This window comes from Phaenicophaeus curvirostris, chromosome 8 (genome assembly GCF_032191515.1).
Source record: "Phaenicophaeus curvirostris isolate KB17595 chromosome 8, BPBGC_Pcur_1.0, whole genome shotgun sequence".
Classification (NCBI taxonomy): Eukaryota; Metazoa; Chordata; class Aves; order Cuculiformes; family Cuculidae; genus Phaenicophaeus; species Phaenicophaeus curvirostris.
In genome coordinates, this window is record NC_091399.1 from 21,835,113 (window position 1) to 21,859,841 (window position 24,729).

The 24,729-nt window shown below is 45.6% G+C and overlaps 1 protein-coding gene across 3 annotated transcripts; it reads right to left on the reverse strand.

Annotated features, from left to right (window-relative positions):
* Positions 1-5,908: 5,908 nt before the first annotated feature.
* CDC7 (cell division cycle 7) lies at positions 5,909-21,330 on the reverse strand. Of its 3 annotated transcripts, XM_069862769.1 has the most exons (12): positions 21,280-21,330; positions 19,476-19,581; positions 18,680-18,766; positions 16,782-16,917; positions 15,790-15,883; positions 15,566-15,708; positions 13,706-13,943; positions 13,031-13,126; positions 12,057-12,235; positions 10,789-10,871; positions 7,936-8,085; positions 5,909-7,028 (listed from the first exon to the last, which is right to left on the reverse strand). In XM_069862769.1, exons 2-12 carry the CDS (start codon positions 19,567-19,569, stop codon positions 6,655-6,657), a joined length of 1,674 nt encoding a protein of 557 aa, XP_069718870.1. In that variant the 5' UTR covers positions 19,570-19,581; positions 21,280-21,330; the 3' UTR covers positions 5,909-6,654. The 3 variants fall into 3 exon arrangements, with proteins under 3 accessions (XP_069718870.1, XP_069718872.1, XP_069718869.1); XM_069862771.1 differs by lacking the exon at positions 21,280-21,330 and having other exon boundaries at positions 18,680-18,763; positions 19,476-19,678; XM_069862768.1 differs by lacking the exon at positions 21,280-21,330 and having other exon boundaries at positions 19,476-19,675.
* Positions 21,331-24,729: the final 3,399 nt, after the last annotated feature.

The window sequence follows — 24,729 nt, forward strand, 5'->3', positions numbered from 1 at the left end:
CCTGTCCCACAGCTTTAGAATAAAAACACAAAAGAGCTGGAGGGGAAGCAGGCCGTAACTCATTTACCAGGATGCTACAGCTCTCGTTTCATTTCACTGCAGTAATAACTAAATGAAAATCCAGACCGTGAAGAAATAAGCATTTTCTGGGTATCTCGGAGAAGAGCGAGTTTCCCATTGCTGCGGTTCCTCACTTTACTGGAGGTGGGTGTGATCAGAGCGGTGCATGCTCGAAAGGTGAGCTACACTTGTTGTTTTGAAGTGACAAGCTTCTGCATCATCAGTGCCCCAAGCAAGCCACTAAATAAACTTTTCTTGTAGTACAGATTTATAATGGCAAAACCAGGCTAAAATACGTGTGTGAGACTTGGCAGATTGTGAGGTTCTGCCCGTACCTGCTGGGGTGAATCCTGCGGCTCCTCCGCAAGGCTCCATCACCTGGGGCGGGAGGATTCTGTTTCCTCGGGTCCTGCCCCATCTGAGAGAGCGATTAAAAACTATGGCTCTCTGGGGAGGGAGAGGAGGAGTATCTTACGCACTCCTAGCACTGTTTATTATTATAGGAGTTAATGGAAAAATCATATTTGGAAAAGAGATTCTACAGTTTCTGTTACTGGAAATCCAGCAATTCTATAGAGTCTTAGTTCTTTCTGCTGCTGCTGTCCTGTCCCTCCCCTGTGCCGTGGCTCCGTGCCACCATGGTACCATTGCTCTGGTCCTTCGTCCAGGCCTGGCTGGACTGTTGATGGCTTTTAGATCTGATTTTAAAATCTATTGTAGAATATTTAAGAGAAGGAATTTTATAAACACATGAATTAATAATAATGTTTTTAAGCTGAGATTTTTTGAAACAATGAATGAAGCCATTCCCTGGCACTCTTCAGTGCTCTGTTGTGTTTGTTTCTCTGCAGGGCACATGCCTGTTTGGATTGTGTGTTTGTCCCCCAGACGGATGATCTGACTTTGTGCAGCTACAGGTTTTGGGGCATCAGTCTGTTTCAGCAAACTCAACCAGGAAGGAGAGAAAGGATCTGCACGTATCACTGCAACTCGCACACGTGAAGTGAGTAAATTGATTTACCTTTTGAGAGACAGGCTTGGGCTTTCTCCCGCAGGTGCCTCCTCAATGGGCCATTTAACTTTCTTCCTCATGGTGTGCTTCAGAAACCAAGAAGAAAGGGGTTTTAAGTGTGGTGAGACTTGAGCATCTTGTGACCCTCTTGCCACTTCATCCCCAGGGACGTGAGCATCTGCAGCTTTTGGGGAAAGAACAGTGTAAGTGAGAGTTATTTTCGGTGTGACTTGGTTAGCAGGTCAGCCGCTGTCTGTCTGGAGCACTAGCGAAGGGTCCCTGGGCCACTTTATCTCTACAGTCAATAACCTTTTGCAGGAATATGCTCGTTTATTCACAGACCGCTTATGGCCCTCTGGCACAGACTTTGCCTTCTAACCAGCAGCTCTTGCAATCTATTTCCCAACCTCCCTGTCCCCTATGTGAGCCGCTCACCAGCTGTAATTAATGGACGGAGTTCTCTAGGCGATGCAAGACCATGTTCTCTATATGCGTCCTCCTTTTGGCAGGAGTTCCCTTGCTGCGGCCTCATTAGGAGCTGTATTTCTGTGTGAAACCCTAGTGTGTGTGTGCATTGAGCAGCCCATCGAGATGGCTGTTGGAAACTTTATCTTTAAAGCTTCCTTGCAAGACAGAGTATTTTGAAACTTGGCATCGTGCTTTTGGAGTGGGTGCAGTTCATTTCATTAAACTGGGGTCTGTCTCCTGCTCTCTTTTCTGGCCTGGGCTCCCCGGGCAGAGCAAAGTACCTCACTGCAATCTGTCCTGCCAAGTGCTTGGTAACCAGAGCTTCCCCCACAAGGGAGTTTCTCTGGGAGGCAGATAATGGACATTTGAAGTAACCGGATGCTTTGGGGTAGCAGGGAGTTTTGAAGAATAGTTTAGAGATTAAAGTCAAGTATTTGTAACACACTTGGTAATTTCTAGACATTGTCAGTACAGCCCATTTTTAACAACATTAGGTGAAAAGAGGGTTTTGTAGCAATCTTAACTCTGTATCTTCTCTCTTAACTCTGTATCTACCTACTTTTGCATTTTCATCTTTCCCCTGTTGGTTTGAGGTGGCATTTTGCAATCCCATGTCAGTTATCAGGCTATGAAAACCTTTTGTACCTGCATAGCACAAATACACGAGCTGAATCTTCAGGACATGTATGTGCTTTGCTGGAACCAACAGGACTGCTGGAGCCTGATTAGTGCTGTTCTGGCTTGGTGTGCACAGAGGTACCAGCAGCATCCAGGGCTGCAGCTGCTGCTCGGCCCCGTAAATCTGCAGCGCAGGCCCTGCTGGAGCAGAAACCCAAACATCTGGGCAACTTCAGGCACATGCTTAAGCTGCTCTGATGTGAGCTGTCAAGTAAGGGGGGTTGGTTTATTTTTAATTGCTATTCCAAGTGCTTTTCTTCACCAGCTCATGCTTAGGAAGCAGTTTGCACACTGGGGCAAGACGTGGGCACGTGGTCCCAAACTCCCTCTTCCTCTTCTTCCTCTCCATGTGCTCGGTTTGCAGGGAGGGGGCCTGGGGTGCCCCAGCCTAAAGGGAGCTGTGGCTGCTCAGGTGGGTCTCTGATCTGGACAGTGAAGGGATGGGGAAGGCAGGGCTACTGCGCGCTCGCCTGCCCCTGCACACTAAGAGCCTACAAAGCGCTGCATGCTCTCTTTTTGCTCTGGGACGGGGCCGTGTGTTTGATAACGCGTCGGTGTGCAGGGTGACCAGGATTTGTGCAGTTATCTGAGGGACTCTAGCTGTGAAAACTTGCTTCTTCCTTCCCACTTCTCCAAGGTATTAAAATGAATATCTTCCCCTTTTTGGGTGGAATCTCTTTCCAATTTCAAGTCATTGAAACACGTAGGAGGAGCAGCAATCTCCTCCATTTTCTTCTGGATTTTGCCTGTCCAGACCCTTTCTGTGCTCCTGCTGGTTCTCAGCTGGAATAGCCTGTGTATGTACATCCTGCCAAAGGTCTGAATTCAAACCTCACTGTCCTAGCTCTACGATAGCAGAGTCAAAGAGAAATATTTGAGAACTGTGCCTGAAAAGGCTTGGAGGAAATCATATTCTTGCCTTGGCACTGATACAACACCTGAAAATCTACAGAATAGCAGCTTTTGAAGGTGCTTTTGAAGCCTTTTGGTTGAGCTCTGCTCTCCTAGACAGGGGAGCTTGTTGCTTTGTTCCACCCAAATGAAGGAACCCAGTTCAGACGACACTTCTGGTGCTTCAGTCACCAGCAAATTTTGGAAGAGTTGATGAAGATCCCTCCTGTGCTTAGGTCTGATGTGCTTAATCACGTTATTAATTAGAAGAAGTAGTTTCTGGGAAGGAGAATGCAGAAGGCAAGGAGGGAAGACAACACTTTTTCTTATTGCAATCAGAGAGATATTTCTGACCCAAAAGAAATGACTTACCAAGAAGTGGTGCGTTCCCGTTAACTGTGTGTAGTAGTTCAAGACAAAAGTCAACCCAGCATAGGAGGGGAGACGGAGGGGAAGATATCCCTTCGTCAGGGAGGGGAATGTTAATGACTTGTTGCAGTTTGTTTGATGGGAATTGGAATTTATGGTTGTATCTGGTAGCATCCAGCTTTCAGTTCTTCGTCTGTTTTGATAAGGAAAAAATCCTGCGCTGCTGTATCCTGCTCTGCTCCTCCTGATAAATAAGCTGCATATCTTTAGAAGCCATCCATTACCCTCTGTTTGTCAGATTTATAAACTGGAGGAGGAGTTGGTGCTGGCTCTGCCTGCAGGGCCTCTGGGTGCGGGGAGGCAGCTGCTGCGCAGAGCCCAGCAGGGAGGGGGCGATGCCAGGCTGGGGGCTTCCCTGCCTCCCACCTGCAGCACCTGCCCAGGGAGCCCCCGTGGCTCCAGGCGTGAGGATACGTCTTTGCACGGCCCCGTGACGTTCTGTGGGGCTAGGCAGCTGCTGGAGCTCATTTGGGCCGGTGTTAATGTTGAGGAATGATTTCTTCTGCTGGGCCATAAGTGGGGCCCTGGAAGAGCATGTGGGGTGCTGGCCCTCCAGGCCCATCCAGTTGAGGCGCCCAGAGCTGCCTCAGCCCAGCAGAAGAGCAGACGCACGCGATGGACGCAGTGAAGCCCTCTTGGGGCACTGCTGGTCAGAGCTCTCCTTCTCTCCCACCATCTACAATGACTGCAGGGGTTTCTTGTGCCACGTGAATTTTGCTTTTGACCTCTTATTTAACATAGCCCTAGTTTTCACAGAAGACTCTCTCTAGGAGAATCACAAGCATTATTTCCCAAGCTCAGGTTTGTTTCGCAGGGAAACACAGCCCGGGCTGCTGGGATTAACCCCAACAAAGACCCTCAGCTGCTCACAGCTCTGAGTCTCTCCCCTGAAAATCTGACTCCCCTAAGACCTCCTTGAAGGCTGCGTTCCCATAGGCCAATGCTAGCAGGAGGGGGAAGAGCAGCACTGGTAGCTGAAAGCAGTTAAGCATCTCTGACTTCTTCCAGGTGTGCGGTGCCAGAGCTCAGCATGCGCCAAGGCGCTTCAGGCTGACAGATATTGTAGCTCCAGCTTAAACGTGGGGCACGGCTTCTCCTGCCCTCGGCCGCAAGGTTGAACCCAGTGAGCTGTAAGCACAAGGGTACAGACACCTCATTTGAATAATCAGGCCCTTGGAGAAAAGCCCAGCACCACCTCACAAATGGTGATTGTGATCACTTGGCACTTGAGAAATAATTGGTTTGGTAGAGTAATTTTGGTTTTTACCTGGAGTTTTACTGGAGGCCAGAGGCAGCCCCCCCTCTTCCTGGGATCAGCATGGAGGGGGTGCAGGAGCTGCACGGTTCAACAGGAGCAGTTGGAGTGGCGCAGCGCTGTCCTGCCGAACTCATTAGGATCCACGCTGCCCAGAAACAGTAGGGTTTATCTGCTCACCTCTAGTGTTTCCTTGCTCTTTTCCTTAATTTTCTTTCTTTTTTTTAATTGAGAGGCCCCTGCCTTTAGTATTTTACTTCTGGCTTTCATTCATTTGCAGTTGTTCAGAACACTTCTGATGGATAGTTGACATCTCTGCCCCTTGTCAGCTCGCGTTCTCATCGCACTGTATACGGCAGGAGTGGAGGAGGAGGAAACAACACAGCTGCAGATGCTGGCAGGCAGCAGTGCTTGCCAAATTTGGCTACAGCTCCTTTAGATAAACAATTTCTCAGAGATGCACTGTGTTGAAATTACATAAACAGCAGAAATTACTGAGACCTGGGCCCCAGGGCCTTGCGGGTTTAGAGATTTTCTGCAATCAGTATTCTGACATCTGCAGATACTTTCTCTAACAGCCGATGCCAGGAAGAGCGTAGCGTTACCCTCGCTTTATGGACTGGGGGGGGCAGGGGGTGTGCACACACTGAAATGCTGTCTCTGCAGCCCCAGCCAGGACCTCTGAGCTATCGCAACCACTAGCTCCTAGAAGGCTCAGACAAGAGTTATCAAAGCAGCAATCTCTCCTCAGAAGGGCTTTTGCAACCTCTCTGAGCCACAACTCCATCAGCGTTTCAAGGAATGCACACGGACAAACACTGTATTGGGTTTCAGAGTAACTCCTGAATGCAATGTCCCTCACTTTGCACAGTGAATGCATGGGGTGAGAGGGCAGGGGGGTTGGTTTTCCTCCTCAGCACAGACAAGAACCAGCTTTAACTCAGTGCTAAGATCTCCTGGATAATTAGGGTGCTTCCACTATGCTACCAGAGCTATGTGAAGCGTTTCCCATCACCGAGGACCCTGTACAGGAAACTAACAACTCTACCAGAGCACAGCCACCTCACAGGAAAACCTTACCTGACTCATTTTTACAGAATCATCTCTAGGCAATCTTCCAAAGTTAGAAAAATCCTTTATTTAACAGATATTCCTTAAAAACAACAAAAAAGCCCATTTCCATAAAAAAACAAAGCTGTGCGGGTCACATGAGCCCTTCTGAAGGCAGCAGTTGGGGCACTGAGGAAACCTGTGCTACGCAAAACAAGTAATGACAGTTATTGCTATTGCCCAAGTAGGAGAGAGCAGAGGGGACTAGAACTGTTCCTTCTAAAGCAGTTTGTGCTTCTCTTTTGATGACAGAACCTCCAGCAACACTCCCAGAGTAAACCTGTCCTCTGAAAACAGTCTGAACCCAACTACCACTGTCCCCTTTTTGGTCACTCGTGCTGATGAGGAGCAAAGAGATATTTAAAGGATGGGAAAAACCTCTCAAACACCTTGTTTCCATTGTAGCTTAAAGCAAGTGTGTAAATTTTATGAGCACCTCTCCAGAATTAAGCATTAGAGCTTGTGAAACTTTTTCTTTGTAGCTTTTGATCCAAGGTAACTTCCTCAGAGAAGAGGCATGCACACTGGTAACCCCTGAGCCCTGTCTTAACGGTGTTAGTGGTGGTTGTGTTGTTTTTAAACCTGTGAGTAACTCTTCAGGCAAACTTACATTTGCAGCCCAATGCTGTAGTTCTGAGCATGGTGTGATGGTACCGCAACATGTCAATGCTGAGGGCTGCAAGGTAAAACCACCTTAGCATCTCACTTCCACAGAAAACCCATGAGAGCAGTAACAGAGCACGGGATCTTCTCAGGGTCTCATGTCCTTAAAAAAAGGGTGTAGCAGAGCCTCCTGGGCAGTTATCCTTGTTGCAGGGTTCAAGTCTAGTAGCTTATCAAGGAGGTCATACGCTTCGTCAGGAACCTGATCCCACCCTTTTGGGTCTGCTGCTTTGATTTCCAAAGCACCATCGCCTTCCTGAGAGCTCGTTATGCAGTGAGGTTGTTTTCCAAGTGTCTCAGGACAGGGCTTGTCTGCTGCAAGTGGCGATGCTGAGTCACTTACAGCCTTGCTGGGTGCCTCACCCTGGGATCTCTTACAGCTGCTGTTTGTTCCTCTCAACTTCTCACAGAGGGTTCTTAAGTTTTGTGCTGGGACAACTTGGGTGCACAGAACTGATTTACCTGGAAGATAGAGTTGACAACTCTTTAATACGCTTCCTATGCAACTGTAAGTTTGTTTCACTGAAACTTCATGTCTTGAAGTGTAACCAGCACTAAAACCAACCACAAAACACCAACCCAAGCCCAACTGCCACCTCCTCCAAACCAGCCACGTTTTACAGCAAGGCAGAAGGACAGTCTTTGCTCTGCTCAGAAGAGAGAGCTGGCTGGGTTTGTTCAGATTTCACCCATGCTGCCTTTTGCATTTCACTGTCATTTTAACAGAACTGAAGAAAATCAATACCCTGGTTTTGACACCTCTGAAGAACAAGAATCGATGCTGTTCATTACCCTCCCAGGTAGCAGGCACTGCGGCATTTGGCTTGCCAACGACTCAGGTAACAGGTATTTTAGTTCTTCTGTTCTTGGTGGTGGTTTTGTTTTCTAAATAGACTGGCTGGTGGTGTTTAGGTTTTTTTTACTAGTCCTTGGAGGTGGAGGGAAGCCAGCTTTACATCATCTAAATATTAAGTCACGTTGACTTAAGCTTCCAGGCAAATTGTGCAGGAATAGCAACACTGCCTCAAGAATTCTAACTGAATGCCAGCAGAAAACATTCAGTTGGCAGATTTCACCTCAAGTGGCCCTGACTTAGCAAAAGACGGCAGAGCAGTTGAGAAACCTATGGTGTGAATACCCCATATACAGACTAGAGAAGATAAAAAATACAAAACTTGCTTAAAACTGTGTTGTAGACCAGCACTTTTAGTGTTTTACATGGAAAAAGTGTGATCTATCTCCAAAATTACTCCCAAACCTAAAAATATATTTATATATTTAAAAAAACCCCACAGATTGTCAGTCACTGCATTGAATAACAGACCACGCGTACCTTTTCCCCTTTTCCCCATAATTAAGGTTTGCATACCGAATGTTTTAGCAGCCTGAATGGTTTCTCTGGATCCACGAACTGTCATAATTTGTGCCAAAGCAGTTAAATCATCACTCGCTTTGTAAAATGGATACCGGCCGCTGAGCAGAGACAGGAATACGATTCCTGCAGACCACATGTCAATGGCTGCAATCAAAAGCAATAACTCATGATTTCATCACAAACAAAATCATTACTGTCTTTAAAGAGAAATTATTACTTGAATAGTTTCCATCAGAGTTATGTTCTGAGTTGCTGATTTTGGTCACACAGATAACACTGCAGCAAACAGTGATAATTGTGATTACTAGATTGAAGACCAATTTCCTGCTCTGATACAGAGGGAGTGCTTGAGCTTTTCCAGGGAACATTTCATGTAATTCCATTAACTTGCTAAACCTAAAATACACCTAACCAGTGCCTGAAGTTGTTTAACCCAGAGAGATGAGAGAGGGTGCAAAACTGCCTTGTTCTGACATTTATTTGCTTCTTACGCAGAAAATCTTACAGAAGAATCAGAACTAAAATGATTCACAAATGAAGTCAAATCTGAATTGCCACAGTCGGGCAGCATTAAAGAACTTATCTTCCTATGAACTTTGCTCCTCTCATATATGGGATCACTGGATGAGATAGCCAGCTTAGGACTGCAGGAGGCAGGAGTTATTCATCACTTTCACTATGTTATGAAGAGCACAGAGCACTCTGGGGAGAGATGCTAAAGCACAGGGGAAACCAACACTGACAGTGATGTGAACACCTGCCTGCCATTGGGTTTTGGCTCACTAAGGTGCAAGTTGTGAGAGACTACAAGGAAAGCAGAGGAGAGGTTGAAGGATTCTACTTCTCTTCAACAAAGTAAGTAGTAAAGTAGGCAGTAATTACTTTGGACATTTTAGCTAGAAACACTGTTAGCACAGACTTAGAGAAAAAAAAATACCTATCTTAGCTGACTTAAGTTACAAACCCATATTTTAAGTCTTCTATTAAAAAATAAAAATATCAAGTTAAATATTTGGCCAAATTTACACTGGCAAAGTTTTATGTCTTCTTCATAGTTCCCATCACAAAGTTTTAGTGTTACTGCATCACTGTTCAAGATGCTGAGTATCCCCCACATGATTGGGAAAGTGGGAGTCATTGAGTTCAAGACCTTTAAAGCTGTTTAATTACTTAACTCTTGCTGAAATGGAGCGCCATTCTGTATCTGAAGGGCTCAGTAAATCCTGTTCTGGCAGGGCTGGGGCCATAATCACACTGCAAGACTCTGCACAAGGACGTCAAAACCATCATTGCTATTTAACTTTTGTCTGGAGTTCTCCAGTCAGTGAGGCAGCCAGAGGAGAAGGAGCGGAGGGGCAGACCAAGCTAAAGCGTAACCAGACCTGTATAACACCCTAAACCAGGGGTCTATGCTGTATCCCCCACACTGGGAACCTGGCTCAGATGTAAGAGTCGCTCTGGACAGAGCCAGCAGGGTCCAGCTGGTAACGCGGTCTCAGCACAGAACTGGTAGTGAAAAAGCGACTCCAGCAGTCCCAGATGGGAGCATGCAAGGAGGTTTATTGGTTCAAATACAACATCACCTCATAAATATCACTATCAGTCACCCTGTTCTCATTAAGGCCTCTGCTGACTTATGACAGGAGCCGGCACCGCTGACTCCATATTTCAGGGCTGTCTGTGCCACACCCAAGGGTTTCCAGCTTTACGCGTATTTTCTGGAATCCCACTCTCCATTACCCTGGGGAACAGAAACCCGTCTGAAAGCACAACACACTAGCACATGTCCACAATTTCCTAGGTTGGCCTTCCTTTCTGCCCAAATTCTTTCTAGACTAATGCAGAGATTGCCTGAACTTGTCAGGATTTCTGGATGCCTTCTACCCATAAAGCCGGCTGTTCCAGCGCTGGCACGGGAACTCCAAACAGGCTGTCATGCCCCTTGGATTCCCGGTCACACCCACAGCACAGACATTGTCTCAAACAGCAGTCAGCTATCCAGGGATGAGCTGATCAAATGTATTGCTGTCTGTTCCAAGTATTTATGCACTTTAAGTACTGAAAATGGATAGCTTTCTCAAAAGGTATATGTTATCTTAAATCCAATGTTTGAGGGTATCTGTATTTATTCCCCTTTTTGTAAGTCAGAACTCCCAGTCACATCCCAGATGCTCAACAGGTAACTTTGGTTTTATTGCTCCCCTGTCCTCTAAGCAGGCACCATCTCTCCCACCCTGCCTGCACCAGCTCATGCATTAACCGTCCCTCTGCTCCGCCCTGGGGCTTACCCAGACTACTGAAAATTCCTGAACCAGGAGTTTTTAAGCACGGTAAGTTAAAAAACTATTAAAAAAAAAATCATTACATTTCTAGATCTGCTATTTCAAGCACTGGCAAAAAGGAAAACACCCGATAAGAAGTGTTAACCAACGCTTTCTAACACACATGTGCAATTATATCATTATTACCTGCTAGCAAACTATGTGACAATCTGTCTAGAAAAGCCTAATGTATGTCCTAAGCCAATAAACCAAGAAACTTGATAAAAAACAATGGCTTTGTGTTCTTTTAAAACCCCTTGTATTCCCCTCCTGCACACGGCACCACTTCTCACAGGAATAAAGACGTGTATGAGTTTCAAACACAGGAAAACATTCCTGACTTATTCTTGCTCCAAATAATAAACTTGTAATTAAAATCAGGAAGTGCTTGATAAGTATTAGAAAGGACGATGTGGTTAATTGCACACCTAAACAAAAGCACTCCCATCAAAAAGACAACATAACATGGATAAAAGAGGAGGACAAGAAGATGAAAAAGGTCTTGGTTCAGTCTGTTGTGCAGTACCTGTGGTCTGAGTGGGGCACTTCGTCAGCACCTCTGGCGCTCTGAATCCTGGTGTTCCTGCCCTGGGAGCAACTTGCTGGCACCTTGGCATAAGAGACAAACATGTTTAGAATACAAAAGTTGATATATCAAGTTCTAATTATGGTGCTTAATATTATTTTTAGAATATATTTGTGCAAGATGTGCGAACAGCCTAACCTTGTCATCAAGTTTTATAGAAGTTTGAAGCACCTAATAATTTCATGCTAGATGATAATTATAATGTTGCATACAGTAAGAGACCTATTCGATTATCAGATTATCCAGCATAAGGCAGTTGCACAGAAACACCTACTGCATACTTCACGCACAGTGACCTTCTCCAGTTTCATCTAACTGCAGCATCGCTTTTGCTAAAGGCTTGTTTTCATAGGAAACTCTAAAGTTGAGGCTAATTATCCAAGGGCCAAAAATGCGCTGGATTCTGCACTGTGGATGCTCTGGCTTTGCGTCAGTCCCCAGCAAATTGTGGTTTCTGAGGGTTGACAAGAATTTACTCATCATTGAATTAACTAAAAGGTGTGAGATTACAACTATTTCAAAATGAAAAAAACTGGCCAAAGGAAGTGCCTTCCTTCTGTGGGACAGCTCTCCAACTCTGGCACATTCATGTGCTGGACTGAAGGTGGCATCGCTGCCTGGGGAAGATGGACCCCACAGGCCTGGGGCTGTGCCTGGCAAGCAGAATTCTCTGCAGTGATCTCTGTTCCTTACTGTGTGGGTGAAAAGCAATAGTCAATCGTAACAAAAATCAACCGCAGCCGGGTGGAGTTGAAATGAATTATTAAGGTTCTCTAAGTTAAACATACTCTTTCAAATAAAAAGACCCCAAACCTATTAATGTTTCTGTTTTATTCTACATGTCATGATTTCCAGAATCCAACACACTGGCATGACCTAGCCTATTAGATAACTCCTGCTGTCAGACTGATGTCTTGTCCAATAAGTGCTGTAATTAACCCAGGCAATTTGCTACAACACATGTAGGTGGATAATTAAATACAAGAACAAAAAAATCATTACCGTGAATCTCTTGCTGCAGAGAGCAGTGAACCAATAGTTCATTCCATGAACTATTCTTATTTAAGAAGAGCATAGTCAGGCTTTTATGGGTTGCACAGATCAAATGCTATCCGTCACCTACTAAATCAGTTGTCCAGTAAATCTAAGTTTCTGACCTTGTCTGACAGCAGAGCAGACAGTTTTACAACATTATCAGAGCAAATTACCTTGAAAGGCAAACACTGCAAACTCTGTCCGTGGCGTAGCAGCCGCAAATCAGGTTTAAGGGACAACCACTGGCAGCTTTCCTGGCAGCCCCGTTGCTGACGGTTTTGGTAGAAATAATCTTCTTCTTTGTTACCAATCTCCTGGATGAAACATCCGTCATCTTGGATTGCTTTATGAGCTGCAGTGAGATAAGAGGACAGATTTCTCTTTACAAACAGATAGGCTAGTCCCTAAAATACTAAGACTGAAGAGGTGCTTGTGAGCAAGAAGCTGTGATTTTAGAACAGAAGAAAGTATCCCTTTTTAACAATAGCAGAACACCTATAAAACAGACACTGGAGCTTTCTAAATATCCTGATCTCCTCCCCTTCCCCTTCAGAAAACATTTGTCAATGTTTACCAAAAACCATTACACATTCAATATTCTGAAGCTACAGATAAGTATTTTTCAAGTTAGTGTAATGTTTCAAGGACTCATTTGATTTGGTGTGAGAATCAAAACAATTCTATGGAATGTCACAGCAACACACAGACTCTCATTCTGCAATAGGATGGTCACTGTTGGCCAAACCCTCTCATTTCACTGGGGTTTCCCCCTCATCGTACGAAATACTAATTACAAAAGGGGCAGAAAAATATTTATTACAAGCTCTCTCCAGCTTCATCTGCAAAATACAAAAAAATAGAAGTCTGACAAGCTTAGAGTATTAGTTGCATGTACGAAAAGAAGTAAGTTCAACATACAAAGATCTGCTAGGGAAGCAGCTACATAACCGCTTCCAAGAGTTTCATAAAGGACTGAAACAGAATCAAAAACTCTTCGAGCTTTTCAGCAAAGGCACGCTTAATGACCTGCACAAAACCTTTTAGTTCTGCAGCATCCTGGAGCAGTGACCAGCCTGGCAGAACAATCACTACTATCATTTCTCAAATGTGTAACGGATTGCCCTTCCTGATGAGTCACACTCCTTACTTTTGTACTCGAGTTCTCCTGGTATGTGGAGCTATAGACGTTGAAATTCCTCTCTCCAAAGACAGAGCGCTGGACAGAATGCTGCACGGAATCCTCCTGCAATACCAACAGAATGGGACAGTAAGGATCCTGTCTAACACAGTCAGCTGGGTACTGACAGTTCAAAACACAAGTGCAAAGTGACATAAAGCACCAACAGCTGCACTGCAAGTCATTCGCAGGCACTGGTTTACTGCACGTGAAGAAAACATGGTTTAGACGGAACAGCAACCATGCTTACAAACCACGTCACACCTCAGAAGTGCCCCAAGACAATCTGAATTTCACCTGTACTGCATTCGTTATACAGCTAAGTATCTAAGGACAGATAAAGAGTTATTGGCTTGGGGAGGAGATCCACAGGATGTGTCACTTAAAAACCTTCAGGCTGTCTAAACAGTAACCCCCGCTAGGGTTTTGTACAGCCTTCAGCTTTGTATTATATCTAACAGATTGTGAATGATGCCAAGAGGGTTACATAAAACCAGCCTCTTTGATATGAAAACTGTCATTCTGTGCATCGCTTAGGACCCTGCAAGAGCCACAGGCACGGCTTTTGTTCAGGTATTACATCCCCCCCTGTTGGAAGAAGCAATGCATTAGCATACAGCAACATTAATGAAATAGACTGAGAACCTTTCCTCCTCTTCCTTGTTTAATCTGTGTTTTGGAAAGTGAGCTGGGCCTTTTCTCAGCTGCTTTTGTGGCTGCCTGCTTAGTTGCTGGGACACTGACAGAAGCTCCATTTCCCGAGGCTGAGGTGGGATAATTTTGTGAGCAACTTCCCTCCTGATCTTCAGAGTGGGCAGCTTTGAGAAGTTCAATTTTTGTATCAGGGGTTCCTTGTGCCAAGCCAAAATCTACCAAGGCATACCTGAAAGGCACAAATTCAGAATCAGGAGTCAAAGCATCCATCAATCAGTTCCTTTTACTATTCAGTACTCATTTACTTAGCACTCTTTCTTGTTTTACTCGACATATTGCTTAGCTGTACTGCTGCAGTATCACAGCCTTATTTTCCTCCTTCTCCTCCTCCTGTCCTATCTTACCTAACCCCTCGATAGTTCTACCCTGCACCCATCTTACATTATTGTTGCTCATCCTAAAATCCTCTCAAGTGCACATTCTCCAATGGTGTTAAAAAATATTGCTAGCAACTCCTTCCTGGGGCTCTGCTGGTCCCACAGCCCAGTACAAGTGAGGTGACCCTTGCAGAATCCCCACAGGCAGAGGCACGGATAAAGGCAGATAAGACAAACAGTGCCTGGGGCTCAGAGAAACCCAACTCCGCAGAGCAGAGATTAAGGCTCTACGAACTCAGTTTGACAGATCGAAATACAAAATCAGTATTGCTCAAACTTTTAAGCATGTGGTTTGCTCAAACTTAGAACGCGACCCTGCCACTACAAACTCTCACTACATACTCTCACTACATAGAATCCATAGCATTCTTTAGGTTGGAGAAGACCTGTAAGAGCATCGAGTCAACCAACACTGCCAAGTTCACCACTAAACCCTGTCCCTAAAACACCACATTCACATGGCTTCTAAACATCTCTAGGAACAGAGGCTCCATCACTGCACATGGCAGCTGCTGGCAGTGCCTGACAACCCCTTCTGTGAAGGAATATTTCCTAATATCCATTCTAAACCTTTCCTGGTGCAACTTGAGGCCATTTCCTCTCGTCCTATTACTTGTTACTTGGGAGACCATCACCTGCCTCACCACAACCTCCTTTCTGGGAGCTGCAGAGCGCAGTGAGGTCTTCTCTCAGCCTCCTCTTCTCCAGGCTAAATAGACCCAGGTCCCTCAGCCACTCCCAGAATGCTGGGCTCCAGATCCTTCCCCAGCTCCATTCCCTTCTCTGAGAGCGCTCCGGCCCCTCAATGTCTCAACTGTACACAGTGTAATGCTCACCAACACAGCTGCAGAACTGCTCGCGCTGAAACACTTCCTTATTCTGTCCACTTCAGCTCTTCACACACACAAAAAAGCAGTACCTTCCTTTTTACAGCCTTTAAATATTGTAACTTACAGGCAAAACCCAACCCTACCAGTTATAAACATTAATTCAGTGCAAGCTGAAACCAGCCTGGATCCAGCTGTCTCAATTGTGTCAGTTTTACACTATCCATTAGTAAAGGTTTACAGATTTCAGTCTATGCACACTACCAGCTTTCTTATTAAAAAAAAGATAAATACTAATTTTTTTTTCCTCACTCATATTCAAAACAATTAATTTTTTCAGGCACTGGTCACTATGAGGCTAACATTACATTAAGTATGAAACAAAAATACTCCCTGCCTCAAATCCCCAAACGCAGAAAGAAAAGGTTTACAAATTAAAAAAAAAACAAACAAAAACCAAAAATCCCTTTTTATTGCTTAAGCACCTGCGCTACAGCTGGAAGGAGAAAACCTCAAAGCGTAACTGACTCTGTTCTGCCCAGGCAGAGAGAAATGAGACCCCACCATGGTCACTGGGACAGACTTACTCTTTCAACCGCCTGTTGTAGAGGAAGTTACTGGGCTTGACATCACGGTGAACAATGCCGAAGTGATGAATGCGCCTCAGTGCTTTCAGCAGATTAAACATGTATTCCCTTACTTCTTCAAAGGAAAGAGAATTCAAAATGTCCTGAAAGAGTATATGGATATTGTAGGTAGGCAACTGCTTTAATTAAATAGTTTTACTGCACATAAAAAGCCTGGGACTCACCAGGAAGGACTCGTGTTCCAGATACGGCATAACAATAACCACATGATCATTCCTCCTAAAGCAGTATTTGACTCCCATAACATTATCTTGTCCGCTAGAAGAAAAGTAACATCACTGAACAAAGATTATAAGATGAATGATTATTTTTCTTTATTTCTTAAACACCGCTGTCACCATAGATTAGGTTAGAAAAGAAAGCCTGACTGAAATCTCAGCTGCAGTCAGCAGCTCCGCTGTGGCTCCTCATCGCTGTGTTCCACTCGAGTCCTGAAATTTGCAGCGAAGGCTCCACAGATTAATGTGAAGCCATGGTTTATTGTTACTGCTGTAATTAAGTGTAGGACTTCACTTTCATGATAGCAACTACTTTAAAAAGGTGCTATTCACGCTCTGCTAACAAATATTCATTCCTAAAACCACATTTTCTGAAGTCGACTGTGTTCAAGCATTTCAGAACAGGGATTTTTGTTATTGCAGAGATACATCATGGAACTTCTCAGATGGAAAACACAGCGCCATCTGCAAACTGACAGTGACAGAAAGGGCACCTGTTACCTGTAAGGCACTCCATTTCTTATTTCATAATCACCAGGTGGGATAAGACCTCTTAGATCATCGAGTCCAACCATTCCTGTCTGCCACTAAACACATTCTGTTTGGGGCAAGGGTCCTACATGGCGGGGAGGGGCCCAGTCTGACCGCCCCCCTTCCCCTCCAGACACTGATGTGTGGAACCAGCCTTTGACGTGACCCCCACAGCCTCATCCCAGGCAGCAGCATCACTGAGTTCGGGGTGTCTGCGCCCAAGGAGCTGCACTGGGCACTGGCTGAGCATGCAGCCCCAGGGCAGTAAAGGCCCTTATTTACTCATGATAAAAAGAATACACTTGTCTGCACAGCAAGCAAGTGCCAAGCCTGAAAATACATCAATACAGAACAGTGAGACAACATGCAGCAGTTTAGTCAGGACAGTGGTGATTTTTTTTACATACCCTGCTACAGTGAGGCACTGGAGCTCAGCAGCAATGCGCAGAGGGTGGCTGGTGGGAATCAGGTGTTTCAGAGCCAGCTTTTCCTCATTTCCTGTATGTAGCTGTGCTGTGGCCAAGTAAACAGAACTAAAAGTACCTATAGAGCAGGAGAAAAAAACACCATCTTCAGCATTTTTAATTAGGTCAGTTTGGATATTTTCAGATCAGAATCCAGCAGTACACTTGATGCTACATCAAAAGCAGACTCCGGAAGAGAAGAATGCAGTTCCTTTTTTCTACTACTGAATTCAGGGATCTTGTATACAAGTTTTTTCTGTCAGTAAAAATGCAAATGTAACACTGTCTAACTTGCCTGGGACACTGAGCCCTTTGAATGTAAATTTCCCGTCTTTGATTTGCTTTCTTGTTTAGACAGCTCACTTTCATCTGACACCTCGCTCCTCTCTCCCCACACTGCAAGTGGGCTACATGACGCTTATCCAGAAAGCGCTACTCAAATTACCACATTTTTCTTAATTCTGTTACCTTATCGATACAGTCAGACTTCTCCCGTGATGTATAAACTGCACTATTGGTTTGCCCAGGGCACTACTGCACAGAGAGAATGTGATGGACTCATTTGAGAGCGCGAGCACTCGGACTGCATGCAAACTTAGGCACTCATTTGATTAAGGATACCCTGACATACCTCTTGGGGGTTAACTTATCCTAATGATCTGAGAGGTCCGCATATACAAGTTGAAGCATTCTTCCACATGAATAAGCAGTACAAATTACTGTTGATTACATTTTAAGTATTGTGTTTGCATCGTGCTAGTTTGACAGTCTGTAAGTTCATATGCGCATCAAAATGCTAGCAAAACCTCTAAATACTCCTAAATACATAAATAATCTAGCATCCCACGCATTCAGTAGAAATAATTATAGAGAGAAGGCTTACCAAGCTGACTTAAGACATATTTTTTTGTGGCAAGAACTGCCAAAATTGAAAGCAACCCCCGCATGGAATCCTAAGCCGAAGCTTATTTTCTCATGCTTCTGCAGAACTGCAAATGGGATTTTTTTAAAAGGACCATTTGCTCCCGAGAACAAAATCAGAGTGGTACTCATACCAAGAGATTTTGTTTAATTACAACATCTTTTGTATGACAGACAGAACTCTCTTTGGTTTTGAAATGTGTTGCTGCGATGAACGGAGCTGGGATGGTTTTGGGGGATTCCTTAAGAGTGGGAAGGGTGAGACAAAACCCTTCGGCCACCCAGCCTGCCATCTCAGGTACCCCATCACAAAACAGCTGAAAAATAATCCAGTTCCTATCAATGTCTTTGTTTAAAAGTGAGGAGCGTCACAGGATGTTTCAAAGATCAAACTGGTGAAGTTCTAAAAAGATCTCACACTCAGAAGTCCCTAAGAATCTATTTACAGTCCTGCCTACTGAAGGCACCCGCAGTAGGATCTGTTGAGGGCAAGGGCTACACAAGCATCCCAGAATTCGTTAGTTTTATTTAAATAAGGCAGCTACCATCCTCCAATCTCCTACTCCAGTTCTGCCTGCAGGGCTTCAGTGGAAACAAAGCCAACTAAGAACAGCAGTTCAATATGTCAAAACACAGCTGCATATAAACAAATTTCTCAAGAAAAAGAGAAAAAGAATGGAGTATCAAGACTTAACTTACTCAAATTCATCTAAAACATTTTTAGATGTCAAAACCGGAATACTTGTTTTTTGAAAGGCTTGAAAATGTCAGTCATTAACACACAGGTTAGAATTCCTACAGTGAGTAAATCCAAAAGGCGTTTAATTAAATCACACATCGGGAGCTTAAGACTTTTAAACTTTTAAGTTTGAAATACCAAAAGAAATCCAAGCCTAAGCAAGCTAAAATAAAACACATACCTTCCCCAATTTTTTCCTTGATTTTAAACACATTCACAAGCTGTGGCACTGCTTCATAAAGTTTTTCAATATCTTTTTTTACTCCTGCTACGGAAAGAACAAGGAAAGTAAGAATGTTACTGCTTGATTCAATGTCAGATTTATTTTTGAGAAGACAAATCACATTTCAGTTCAGAGCACATAAATAGAGGAAAAAACAGCAGAGGTATCTATCCCTGCTGATGTTACCACCTGCACACCTTCTGTATCCATATTATTGCTGTTCACCATCACACTCTCTCAAACTGCAGCGTTTAATATTTCTTTTTCTTCTCCCTCCACCCTTCTCTGCCACCAAGTGGTTTCTGAGAAGGCAAAAGCCTTCTGGCATCAGATTACACCTCATTAATAAATGATTTAATGAGATTTTCAAAATCCATTTAATCAAAGACAAAACTATAACAGTTTTTTTCAGTAAGCAGAGGAACATACACAAATGAAAAACAGAGTAAAATATTATTGTTTTTAAGGTCAATAACGCAATCTTTCACAATGCTCCTTAAAACAGCACTTAAGTAAATAAAGAAATGCTTAAACACCAAAACATGTTTGATCTGCACTGAAGTGGCTGCACGCCGTGCTGTGATCGCTAGGTGGCAGGACAAGGACGTTGGACTGTGTTATTGCAAACAATCATGCAGTTTTCCATTCAGTGACTTCAGTTTCGCTCTTCCCACACTAGGCCCACACACAGAGGATGCTGAGACTTCCTGAAGCGATAAAGCAACGCATCAGCAATCCCTGTTTCAGCACATACCTGAGAGCTTGCTGTTCTGGTCCTGCTTCTCCTGGAAATCTTCAGCCTGAGGAGGGTGCTGTTCATCACAGGGAAGCTTAAACACGGCCTCCATCACAAAAAACACCTGAAGGAAAATACCCAGCGCTTTAAGGAACACTTCTGGACACCTGGAGGAGCAAGCAGCTCTGATAAAACACTTCCTGGCCCTGCACTAAGTTCCAAGATGAGATTTAGGGAGTCTGAGGAGTTCTCCACGATACTTAAAACAGCAAAGCGTCACCCATCGTTCCAGAGAAGAACTAAACCAGTAAACCCCCTCTGCCTCTAGCAATATGGAAAAAGGGGAAAAGAAAGAAGACCACGGGAGAAGCATAGACATAACAAGAAACAATGACACATGCTTATATTGAAATGCTTCTTTCCAAATCATGGGAACACTGTCAATACACCTGTACATCAGTACTGTACAAATATTGTACAACCAAAACACCCTGATAATCCTGCTTCAAGAGGAAAAGAAAGGCAGAGAGCTACAGGGCAGGACAAACAGCAACAGGTGAGCCTGTAAGCACCTTTCCCAACACTGGTTCCACTCAAAGACCTCCCTTGCTTGTAACTCTGCCAAACCTTCAAAGTTCTGGCTGAATTTTTCCACATAGGGGAAACACTCTGAAAAACTTCAGACTGGAGGATTGATCGATTTCAACTGACTTCATCTGTTTCGTCCCCAAGGAACTGGAGCTACCTTTACTCTGTCATGCTCACGCAACAGAACAGGGACAGGCAATTTCTGAGGGAGCTTTGCTGAAGAGTGGGACTGACAACCTAAGGAATGAGATTAGGAATATTTCTGTGCTCTCACAGGCACTCCTGCTAGTAGCACGTAGGCAGATAAGCCAGTTCCAAACCTGAAACAACAGGGCCTCAGTAACAGAACACGGTGTGGGGCAACAACATCTGGGTGACCTCTTCCAGGGCCTCCCCACCCTCACAGGAAAACATTTCTCCTCAAGATCTCATCTCAATCTCCCCTCTTTCAGCTGAAAACCGTCCCCCCTCATCCTACCCCTGCATTCCCTGACCAAAAGCTCCACCCCAGCTTTCCTGAAGCCCCTGAGCCCTCGGCTAAAGCAATGCCTGCACCTGGATCGCAGCCTGCTAAAGGGCAAAGCTCCTTTAACAGGCACTGACACCGACACACCTGGAAACAATAAAGCTGATATTAATGACTCGACTTTGGCAATTAAGGGAGGGGAGCGCTTCAGCCAGGTTAAGCCCTGCACTAAGGTGGGGCCCGGGGAGTGGGGGAGGAGAACAGGGGGGTGGAGGGAACAGGCTGAGGGGAGCAAAGAGGGTAGTGAAGGGGCTCGGGGGAGAAAGGGAGGCAGAGGAGAGCGGGGAGCAGGGAGGGGATGAGAGGGGAGCAGGAGGCTGATAGAAGTAGGAGGGGGAACAGGGAGGGCAGGGGGTGGCTGGGGGTCGAAGGGAGCAGAGAGGGCGGGGAGGGATCAAAGGGGAGCAGAGAGGCTGAGGGGCAGGCAGGGAGGGCAGAGGGGGATCCGAGAGTAGCAGGGAGGGGGCGAGAGAGGAGCAATGGGGTAATGGGGGGGAGAGAGAGCGGGAAGAGAGGGCTGAGGGGAAGAAGCTGATGGGGGGGCGGGGAGCAACGTGGGGAGTAGAGAGCGGAGAGAAGCGGGAAGAGGGGGCTGAGGCGACAGGAGGCTGATGGAAGCGGTGGGCGCTGAGGGGAGCAAAGGGAGAGCGGGGAGGCTTTGCGGGGCGCGGGGGAGCGATGGGGGCGCTGAGGGGAGCGGGGACTCACGCGCGCGGCGATTCGCCGGCTGCCGCCTCGTCCCCAGCGCCGCGCGCGCCCAATGGCGGCGCCAGCCGGAAACCGCCGCCCGGCCAATGGCGGCGCGGGGGGAGCGGCCATGGCGGCCCCGGCCGGGCCCGCCCCCGGCTGCCCCCACGGCGGGGGCTGCTTGTGTCTTGTGAGCAGAACGGCACTTGTGGGATCGTAGGAGCACCAGGTTGGAAAAGACCACGAAGCAACGGAGACCACTTGAGCAACGAAGCTGGTGAAGGGGCTGGAGAGCAGGTCTTAAGAGGAGCGGCTGAGAGAGCTGGGGGTGTTTAGCCTGGAGAAGAGGAGGCTGAGGGGAGACCTCATTGCTCTCTACAACTACCTGAAAGGAGGTTGTGGAGAGGAGGGAGCTGGGCTCTTCTCCCAAGGGACAGGGGACAGGACGAGAGGGAATGGCCTCAAGCTCCACCAGGGGAGGTTCAGGCTGGACATTAGGAAAAAATATTTCACAGAAAGGGTCATTGGGCCCTGGCAGAGGCTGCCCAGGGAGGGGGTTGAGTCCCCTTCCCTGGAGGGGTTTAAGGGACGGGTGGACAAGGTGCTGAGGGGCATGGTTTAGTGTTTGATAGGAATGGTTGGACTCGATGATCCGGTGGGTCTCTTCCAACCTGGTTATTCTATGATTCTATGACCCACCGGATCATCGAGTCCAACCATTCCCATCAATCACTAACCCATGTCCCTCAGCGCCTCGTCCACCCGTCCCTTAAACCCCTCCAGGGGAGGGGACTCGACCAGAAACTACTTAGAAATGAGCAAAGGAAGGTGGTTCTTGCCCTGGCAGTACTGAATATATATATAAATATACACACAGCGAATTAAATGTTAATGATGACTGTTAAATGTATTCTTCAGTCTTCATTAGCCTAAGTGTCACATGCTGTCAAACTTTTAATTCCTCTTCTTGTTGGCAGCATGATCCCAGGTCAATGTTTTCTCTCTTTGCCACCAGGTTGAGGCCAATCTGTCTGCGCTGTTGTGCCCTTCAGGAATACTGTCAAATTCAGTCATTCGGGACTCAGGAGTCTTGCAGTGACGTGAAGAGATTGATCTGAAAACCATGGCACTAAAGCCCTGTTTTCTGTTTTTCGTTTTGCATTTCCATACCTTAACTGTTTTACAGGAAAGCTGAGATCGCCAGCTTTGCTGTCACGTGTAGACAAGCCCATCTCGATGCTTTGCAGCTCTGGAATAACGCACTTGGATGTGGCAGTGACTGTCTCTGACAGGATTTCCTGATCGCTTATATCTGAAATGTCAAGAATTATTGCGGTGTCAGAAAACAGACCAGAATAAAGCAGCCTCTGCAACCTGCTTGAAGGGAGTTAAAAAATAGATATAAAACTGGCCTTGGGCAAAGATGCAGAGGAATTCTTGACCTTTTATAAATTGGGTGTCATTGAAACAAAATATGTTTTAATAAATCAATAGAAGACATCAGAATAAGGATCGCAGGCTCTGCTGCCCAGTGGGAAAGTTGGAAAGGACTGGTGAATCAGCTGATGAGTTGGCCATAGCAAAAAGGTTCGCTCAGATGATGGCTTACAGAGCACAGATGTTTATGGTGGCTCTGCTGAGGGTGATTAAGGTATGGTCTGCACGGGTCTGGTGCTCACAGTGTGTGGCGGGTACTGAAGAAATGAAGTGAGCATAGAGAAGAGCTGCAGAATGACCTGAAGTCAGAGAAAATACCATGTGATTGTCCTATCACCCATCACTTGGGAGAAGAGACCAACACCCACCTCTCTGTAACCTTTTAGGTAGTTGCAAGGAGCAATAAGGTCTCCCCTCAGCTGACAGACAAACCCAAAGCTTTCCTCAGCAGCAACAACCCGTTTGAAGCCATTTCAATGTTCCTGTACTTACTGCAGCTCATGGCATCAATTGCTTCCGAACAGGAACGCCAGGTGTGGCCAAAGCGGTACCTTACAGACACAGACCGAGCACTTTCCCTCTACCCATGTTATATCTTGACTTGGAGCATCTGACTGAGCACGTAGTTACAGTCATCTTTGTCGCTCTCTGTGTTTTACCACCATGCAAGGGTTTTTTTTGTGATTGAACAAGAGATTCTGCTCTTCAACAGATCTGTAGATGCCACTGTGCTTTTGCTCCACTATCCGACGCAAGGCTGAATCTGGTAACCTCACTTACTGAGTAATTGTGTTGTCACTGGGAATACTCCCGTATGTAAAATGAGCGGGACTTGGCCCTTCGGCCATATTTTTGTAATAAAAGATAAAATGAGATTTTTAGGAAACTGCAACTTATGACCATAATATTTATGAGGCTGTCAGGGCTGCACTGTAAAAACTCCTATTATTTAATTCTTCACTCTGACACTAAAGCATCATTTCATCTATATGCAAATAAGAATGTACTCTACTGCTGTTTCTTCACTGAAGAAGCTGTTTGAATTATTCACATTTCATTAATAAAGCTTCATAAATAAGTATTTTTTCTACTCAATTGGTAGTGGCCAGGGGAGAGAATCTATTTATCAGCCTTTGCTATTATGAGCTTCATAACAAAATATGAAGATTTATGGAGTGCATAATTAGATGTTATGTGATTGTAATGGAAACACTGGGTTATCCAGATGAAATACTCTTTTCTTTATGCATTTCTCCTTGGTAGAGGCGCTTTCTGGAAAATGGGCTAAACCCATCCCCATCATGAAGTTCCAAGAGCTGCCTCTGGAGGGCACAGGGCAGTTTAATGCCTTTTTTTTGATTATACACACCAAAATAATGTTGACTAGTGAGAAAGTGCCTAAGGAATGCCAGGGAGAAGCAGGCAGAGGAAACACTGTGCCTGGCTGGGCAGAGGTGCTGGGCTGCAGGCTGGAGATTTAACTGCACCCAGAGCAATCCAGAGCACAGGGATGCCCTGGTGCTCTGCTCAGCCAAACCATCAGCTGCCTCGTGTGCAGCACAGGGAACTTCAGGGACACAGGTATCCTCTACAGCAAAATAAGAGTGAGCCACTGAGGCCAAAGTGGCTCAGGGAAGTGCCTGACAACTTCTTGGTCTGAGTGAGGTCCTCCAAGCAAAGGGTTTGGCAGCTCACAAGCCCTCCAGGGCAGAATTTTGATGACTGCATCCTGGTTTTGATTCTGGTTCTTCACTCTGCAGTGTGCAAACCACAGGACCAGATGGCACAGCTACAGATCCGTGCGAGCCGGTTACGCAACTGCTTCCCTTTATAGCCACAAAATATGGGAACAATGAGGTAAACGGATCAAAAATAATGCCACTCTTCAAGAAAGCAGCAAGCTGCAAGCACTGAGCTGTGAGATCTGCAATGCTGTCATCCAACAGGCTTTTCTGAAATATCTATCTCTCCTCTCCCATGGTTCTCAGCCATGGGAGACACAGCCATGGGAAGGGAGGCTCTCTGGACGGTATT